The 8,541-nt window shown below is 41.1% G+C and overlaps 1 protein-coding gene across 1 annotated transcript; it reads right to left on the bottom strand.

The window, feature by feature from the left end:
- Positions 1-4,135: 4,135 nt before the first annotated feature.
- ptger4c (prostaglandin E receptor 4 (subtype EP4) c) lies at positions 4,136-6,673 on the bottom strand. The gene is made up of 2 exons (XM_031281361.2): positions 5,600-6,673; positions 4,136-4,914 (listed from the first exon to the last, which is right to left on the bottom strand). Exons 1-2 carry the CDS (start codon positions 6,551-6,553, stop codon positions 4,327-4,329), a joined length of 1,542 nt encoding a protein of 513 aa, XP_031137221.1. The 5' UTR covers positions 6,554-6,673; the 3' UTR covers positions 4,136-4,326.
- Between the last annotated feature and the right edge of the window lie 1,868 nt (positions 6,674-8,541).

Below are 8,541 nucleotides of genomic sequence, written 5' to 3'. Positions count from 1 at the left end.
GGCTCCGCCAGATGACAGTCCTCTCAGGGGTCATGGCAGTTGAGTTTAGCCTATAAAAAGTGAGCGTCATGTGGTGACGACAGTTAAGTTTAGGCAACAAATTGACTAGTTAAGTTTAGGAAAAAGATCATTGCTTGTATTAAAACACTCCCTAGGAACAAAAACACGTTTCCTGGGTGAAATTATTTTGTTTTGTCTTGAAAGCACTGTGTTTTATGACCCAGCCGTCCACAGCGTTCTTATACAGCGGCAGTCACTGTGGTGCATTCAGCAATAAATACATACGAATTACAATGCATTGCTTTTCTTAGCTAAATGTACTAATGGTTCATGAGAACAACCTGACTTGAACATGCTCCAACCGGAATGTGATCCAAAATTGGGGAGAAATTATTAACAACATCGGCAAACAAGAGTGTTGAAGCCTAAGGGCCCTATCTTGCACCCGACGCAGCACGGCGCAAAGCCCGACGTAAGTGTCTTTGCTAGTTTAAGACCGACGCAGTTGTCAGTTTCCCGTCCAGCGCCCATGTCGTTTAAATACCAGATGCACCTGCGACTATCTGTGCACCCATGGGCGTGCTGGTCTTACAGGGAGGTGTGTTCAGGTGCATTCTTGGCGTATTGCTATCTTGAGGCAGCGGGAGGTGATCGCACCATTGACCAACAAAAACCTGGTCTAAAGTCAATATTCATTGTTATTTTAACAGCGAATTAGTAAAATGTGCCTAGGCTTATGGACAGCGCGCGCACACTATGCTTGTTACACACACTATGCAGCAGCACACAAACATGCAAAAGATTACAAATAAAAATATTACGGTGCAAATCCTCCATCATAATAGCAAAGCGCCAAGGTACAAACGCACCTGACTTTTAAAGGGAATGGGAGATGACACTCTGATTGGTTTATTGCATGTTACGCCCAAAACACACCTATGAATTAATGACACCCATGAATTAATGAAGACACTAAGTACAACCCTTTAGAACCATGCGCCCGGTGCACGGACCCTTTTTTCCGGCGTCAAACTAGCAAAAGTGGATTTGGACACGCCCTAAATGCACCTACGCCATGCGCTTCACGCCGTGCGCTTAGATCGTTAAAATAGGGCCCTGTATGTTTCCTGTGTTGACGTCAATACGTGTAGTGGGTCCGATCTAGCATCCACCGAGGGGAAAGTCACCAGTGAATCACAGTCTGGATTTCTTGTTGCATCTTCAAAGAGTGAATTGTTTTCAACTGCATAACTGGTAACTACTGCAGGATACTCCAGACCAGTTATTATTACACATAAAAGAGCCTCTATATGTGAACATGTTTTGATTTTATATGGGCGAGCCCTGAAGACTGAAGCTCAAGAGATAGAAAGAAAAGACACAGTGAAAGGACTGACACTGTGTTTATATTCGGACTAAAGACTGATATGATGTTCACCATCACTCCCAGTGAAGCTAGCTTCTCACAAAAGCTATATCACGTTTTTTTCACATAAAAACAGAGACATTACATTGTGTCATTTCTATGTTCAGGTGAACTCAGCCAAATGGATGCCATGCATCTTCATGTATTACTGTATAAAAGTAACGTATATTTATTTCTGATAAATTATTTATTTATTATAGCTTCATATGAGAGCTGTTTTTATTAACTATGTTGTAGATAAATATCTATTTATTGCCAGATTTCACGTTGACAGTTACTTCGGCTTGCATACAGTACATACATTTGTTTTGTTTTATTTTTACTATACGTACATGTTGTGCTCATTTTTACATTAATCATTAACCTGGTCTGGACAGCTCATTCTGGGAAGAATTGGATTGGATGCAAAAGACATTTCTCAAACTAATTGAGTGATTTAATAAAAACAGAAACACAATCCAAAAGCTCAGATTCGCTCTTTAAAAAGAAATCCTAACAACCAGAAACAAATTGACCTACATTGAAATGATGTGGTATACTTAATATATATATATATATATATATATATATATATATATATATATATATATATATATATATATATATATATATGTATTTTATTTTATTTATTTTTTTTTATTTTTTTTTTCTGAAGTTCACTTCACATACTTGAGTCTGACAGCTGGGTAATGATATCAGCTTGTCCACAGTCAGTCTCAATGTCCAGAATGTATGCAGCAAACAAGTGAAGCCTTTACTACAGGACCTCAACATTTCTCACTTCAATTCAAGTCAGTTTATTTAAGAAGGGCACAGTAGAAATAACTAAAACGCATGATTATACATGGGTTAAAAATGACAGAATTAGCCAAAAGGCTATTTTTCATCTGTAGTCCCCTGGCCTCCATCTTAAAGTGGTGATTTCCGCTCAGTTACACACTCCCAGTAGTATGTCACATTATTATTATTATTATTATTATTATTATTATTATTATTATTATTATAAAGTTTTCTTTATTTTTGTATGACATTTTCCTTTAAGGGAATAAAGTTTTTTAATATACATCTTGTTATCACTGTTTACTTCACTGATTGTGCAGCCTGAAAATGACTTTGGGGGGGGGGGGGTTCTCTCCATAATGATTTTTGCTGTGAGCAGGCTCAACACCTAGTTCAATATAAGCAGGGCTTTTTATGTTGTAGAGCCACCTGCTGGTCTAAAATAAATGGCAAAATGTGAACCTGTTGTTGCAGTTTGAAGTGAAAGAAGCGTCACTCTCCTGCCACCTGTCTGCTCAACTAAAAAATGTTTCCTTTAAAGCTCCTTTCTTGTTCTTTAAACCAGCGAGCAGAGAGAACGCAGCAGTGTGCCGTCTCTTCGGTGTTTATTTCTTTTCTCTGCAAAGACCCACCAACACATCCAGCAGACACCACCGGTCATACAGCTTAAAACAGTAGCCTATTTTCTTTTTTTTAAAGGTGATATGTTCACGTTGGCAGTTATCAAAACATGATATGCAAATGTGCAATATAAAACAAGACTTATGAGGTTCAAAATGTCTACATTCAGTTTCCCCTGCATCATGCAACACAGATGGAGTAAATTAGCAGCATGTAGATTTAAAAATAAAAGAAGTAAGAAATCAAGTTTAACAACACATAATCAATAAACATGTATTGCAAATGGCACATATGGATTTATACAGCGTATCAAACTCTTAGAGTGTCACACCTTTTATTTGTACCCATGGGGTATGATTATGTTTTCTTTAAATTTCCATGTTTGGAAATGGTCACAATTGTCTTTGCACATTCAGCAGAAGTCCTATTAGCAAATCAGATTACTCACAATTGGAGCTATTGGTCAAATGTAACTTGCTAGGGGACACTGGAACAAAACATGGTCAGCAGTGTTTCTACCAGCACCCATAGTGACACCAAAAGTATATATGTACTACGTACAGCTTAAAGCTAGCCTGTAGTAGGTTGGGGTGTTTTTCAGGACTCCACCTGAATGGAGACATATTGTGGTTGATATAAAGAAGATGTTGGAAATGCACATCAAATGGTGTACTTGTCTTAGATCCTCAAAGTGTATCACTTAACCTAAAAAAAAAAGCCTACAATAAATGTAAATTTAGAGACCTTTGTGCAGCAGGTGAACATATACAGTATGTAAAGCAGATGTTTGACCCAGTGCTGATGTTGAGATGATTACAGTCATAGCTGCTAAGTGCTGTTTCAAGTGTTTCATTCATTTCAGCTGATATGTATGGAAGCAAATAAGAGACATAAGTATTTGAGTTTTAACAGCCGCTAAATACTTAATATTGAAATATTTAACTTTAAAAACCATGTATCTGAATTTATTTCTTCTGAATTCAGAATTCCCAAAAAATGAATAAAATAGATTCAGGTTACTCAAAATTGATTGGTCAAATTCGGATCCAAAATTCAAGTTGAAATAATTCCAACCCTGTGTTTGTTTGTTCATAAACAACAACATTGACGAATCACGAGCTACCAGTCATCTTTGAGTTTTAATTTTTGAGCATCTTTCTTGCATCACATGACTGACACACCGTGCTCTGATAGGCCGGAATTCGATTGCATTCAGGCTCCATTGCCTATCCTGTTTTGGGTAGCCCAGATGTTGCTATGTGAATTATTTCAACTTCAATTTTTGGATCTGAATTTGGAAATTCTGAAACTTGATTTTTTGTTTTTCTTATTTGCTTCCATGGTTATGGCTCTTTGGTGCTTCAGAACCATCAAAAGTGATCTCATAGGGAGCGTTGCTTTTTCTCAATGGAATTCGGCTACCAGTGTGCTGTGCAGATGAAGCAGTTGCCCGACTTTGGAACATTTCTAAACTGATGCTGGGATTTGACAGATGTTCATCAAAGGCATTTCGCTGACTGACATGAACTTGGTGTACTGAAGGTGCAGGTGAGAATGTCCACTTTTCTAAAGTGCGCAGTGAGAAGCTGCGTCGCGCGGCGTCCTGGAGCCGCCTCCTCCTGTCTGCAGCCGGCTGCTAGTTCTTCTTCACAGCCGTGAGTTGCGGGCGACTCGACGCTGAACGGGTGGAAGTTGACCTGGGCGGTGTCGTACTCCCACCCCTGCCTCATTGCGAAGTCTATAAACGATGTGTTATTGTTGGACACCTGGTGTTCAACGTCGTTCCTGTAACTGGCTGTGCGTAATGACGCGTAACTGGTGGCGTTGCTGTTTAGAGACGGAGGCGAGTGTTGACCTCCTACCCAGCCGATGTTGTCACTGCGACTGTCCTTAACTCGGACCACGGTCCTCTTCAGCTTCTCGCAGCCCTTCAGCAGCAGGTTCTTCCGGCACAGAATATACACCCAGGGGTCTAAGATGGGGTTGAATGAGGCGAAGCGGATCGCCAACATGTCGCTCCGGTAGTCAGGCCTCCCCCCAGCAGAGACATACGCAGGGTCGTATATCTGGTTCACGAATATTCGCACCTTTCAGATAGAAACACGGTCAGAGAATGCCTAAGATAAGTGTTTTAATAAAAAATTCAATAGAGAGCAATAACTAGAATAGAATAGAATACACTTCCCCCGAGGGGACATTTGTCTTGGGCATAGTGCTACAATCTGTTGCTTCACAACACAAACATGTAACAGAAAAAAACATTCTAAAAACAACCTAAGATCAACATAAAATCAACATAAGAACTAAATGTACTTGGCACGCACCATGCGCAAATGTTGCTAAACAATACTGTAGACCAGGGGTCTTCATCTTTTTTAGGCCAAGGTCCTCCCAGCTGAAAAACAGATGGAGCAGGGACCAATATATATATATATATATATATATATATATATATATATATATATATATATTACTTTTTTATAGTGCATACAATACTAAGATATTCAAATAATAATTGTTGACCTATTCGTATATTTATACATCATGTTAAAATGTGGCACAGTGAATCCTTAAGCTTAACTCTATCTGTGGATGGCTACCTTACCTATGTAAGTGTTCAGACATATTTTTTTGTTTATTTTCCTTCTATTTTTTAAAATTTCGAACTATCATTTGGCAACTCTGGGGACACCCTATGGGTCCCGGGCCCCTTGTTGAAGATCTGGAATATACAGCATGAATGGAAAAATAAAATAAAGCTGTCGTCCTTACCACTAAAGGGATGGAGCAGACCAGGAAAACGATGGTCATGAAGATCAGAAGCCAAAACATTTGCATCTCCGCCGCGGAGGTGACCAGCGGCAGCCGGGGGAAGCGGCGACGCGATCCTCCCTGCTCACACAACTCCGTCCTGACTATCCCGGTCCTCTGGTTCATCCCTACCAGCGACCTGCACACCGCCAAATTACACAGAACGGTCACTGCGATCATCAGCAGCATCACGCCGCCGTACAGGAAGGAGTAGCAGGCTCCCAGTGGATCCATCGCCCTCCAGTCCAGAAAGCACCAAGTCCCGGGAAAGTGCCTGACGTGCTGCCCGAAGCCAAAACTGGGCATAATGCACAGTACGATGTTAGCCAGGTAGGTGAGCAGGAGCGCAAAACGCGCCATTGTCCGGTCTATGTGCTGGGAGTAGAAATAAGCGTGGTTTATGGCCAAGTATCGTTCCACAGCCATGGCGCACAGGATGGACATGCCGGCCGAGCCGAAGAAGAGCATGGAGAAGGAGAAGAAGTGACAGAGCAGCACGCCTCCTGGCCAGCGGTTAGCCACATATGTGGCGATCACCACCGGGCTGGTGAAGCATGTTCCCAACAGATCCGTGATGGCCATCCCGCACACCAGGGTGTAGAAAGTGGTTTCCTTCTGCTCCTTTTTGGAGATGCACAGCACAACTATGGCGATGAGGTTCCCCAGGACTCCCACGGCGAACATGGTGGCTGAAATGACCAGAGACTTGGACTCCAGCCGGAGCGCAGGGAACGCACTTTGGTTGTGGCTGAGAGAGAGAGGCGGCAACGGCTCAGAAACATTCGTGACCAGTTCTCCAAACGCAAGAGTGCCGTTGATCATTATTATAACCAACGATGCAAAAGAGTTGAAGTGCAAGAACTTTCTGCGTTGTTCAGAAAACTTGCTCTGGAAATATAGAGTGCTGCTAGGCATTCATAAACTTTAAATTACATCCTGTAAGAAGCTGTTTCGGACAGAGCATACAATGCATCACATTGAAGTGCTTCTTGGGTTTAGTTTCCAGCAGTGTCTGTTTCCTGATGCGCCCAGATAAAGGTGTGCCTGCCCGGTCGTGTTTACACAGCTCGGTGCTACGGGTATTTAAGCTGTGTGCTGATGTCAGGGGAGTGACGTGCGGGCTGTGAGCGCAGCGAGCCAGGTTTCCCAGGAACACGTTTGTACAGCCGAAGAATCAATATTCAGTACTTGTAATGCTTGTCATTTATCAGCCTCAGAGGTAAAATGCAAGCAGCTCAGTAAACCCAGGAGCCAACATCTGATATCATGTAGCACGAAAAACTTAAAAACCTGCTTTTGTGAAAAATGGCAATATATTTTCTTCAAATATTTGCTTTATCTTTGCTCCACATTTAACTTCCATAATACAAACTACAAGATCTTTTCTGGATTGCTTGGCTAAATATACAATATGCTCATTATTGTGAGAATGCAGGGTTATAACTAGGCCTACCTGTGGCTCAATAGGCTGGACGAGTTTTTTTTTTTAGAAAACTAAAAGTAATATGTGCAATATGGTCCAGAAATACAAGTAAAGGGATCACGATGTCATAATTCCCAGAATTCAGCACCAAGGTCAGCGCCTTTAACACAACACCGGGAACAGAGACGGGTCTCACGCTGCTGTTTGAAGCCACACACTCGACACATAACCCTTTATTGATCGCAGTATGTCTGATTAAGTTGCAATCGATGGCACAACACAGACTATTGTTTCAAAGACGCATGACGTTGTCCATTTAATTCACCAAGTACTTCATCCAAACCAGTAAGAATCCATAAATGGATCCATAAAAGAATCAAACATGTTTCCAGTAATGCACCAACAAATACATAATCCAATTTGTATCTGATGTCAAAACAAAACAGAGCACACAGGATGAAACTACGAGCCCACACAATGCAGTAATCTCTTTTTTTTCTGCTGCTAAATTCTATATATTCTACCTTCACCTCACTGTGAACCTAACTTATAACAATCAGCGCTCTGTTACAAGTCTACTTATGCCCTGTCTTTTGTTGGCTGTTGTCTGTCCTGTCCCTTGTCTGTCTTAAATGCTCTATTTTAAGTATAATGTGTGCACTAAATGTAGCCTTTCTCAAATGTCGTTTTTATATATTTTAAATACGGAGCCGATCCGCCCTATACGCTCACTACGCAAGCTGCGTAGGGCCCCGCAAATTACTCGAGGCCCCGCCTCCCCCTCGTGTCATAGCGCGTCAATTAATGTTTACAACATCCATGACAAAATGAAGCGAAACTATCCTTCTGGTCACGAAAAGAGGAAAAAAAACACCATGAGAGTGAATTGCGGGAACAACAATCAGTTAACTTGTGATCTCTCCTCTCCAAGTTTGATGTCAGCAAAGTAAAGTAATGTTTATGTGCATTTCTATTGTGTTTTTTTCGGTCTTGCCAACCTAGCTGGGCAGACAGGCAGTGCATCTCTTGGTCTGTGTCTAGCTGCTAATGCCAGTCACTTCCAGGGCTGTGTTTTGTGACTTTGTGCCTGACAAAAGTGAGAGTAAAATACAATTATTTATACGTTTGATAAATGACAAAGTGCAACGGTGTTTGTTTACTGCAGCTCGGAAAAGATAACCGCGTCGGGTGTGTTATCATGCGTTAGGCGCGTGCACGAAATGAAACGCGCATTTTTCTAGCAGAAATATATGTGAAGACCAGACAGACTGTAGGCTACAATATATGGCCGTGAATGATGGCACTCCTCATCAAAGTACACATTATACATACTTTTAAGACACTGATTATCTAGTCTCAGACAATGTGTAGTTAAAAACTCTAAACAACTGCACTAATTATGCAAGATGGAAAGCAATGTATTGACAGTTTGACATTGATTTATAGGCTATATTGAATTTAAAATGTTGATTAGCTGGAC

Source organism: Sander lucioperca, chromosome 9 (assembly GCF_008315115.2).
Source record: "Sander lucioperca isolate FBNREF2018 chromosome 9, SLUC_FBN_1.2, whole genome shotgun sequence".
Taxonomy (NCBI): Eukaryota; Metazoa; Chordata; class Actinopteri; order Perciformes; family Percidae; genus Sander; species Sander lucioperca.
The sequence above is the reverse complement of the archived record's forward strand: the minus strand, read 5'-3'. Positions and strand labels throughout refer to the sequence as shown.

Coding starts and splice junctions, on each gene's coding strand:
- ptger4c (XM_031281361.2), bottom strand. CDS start 6,553: ATGCCTAGCAGCACTCTATATTTCCAGAGCAAGTTTTCTGAACAACGC. Junction 4,915..5,599: donor TCTGCTCCATCCCTTTAGTG/GTAAGGACGACA, acceptor TCTATCTGAAAG/GTGCGAATATTCGTGAACCA.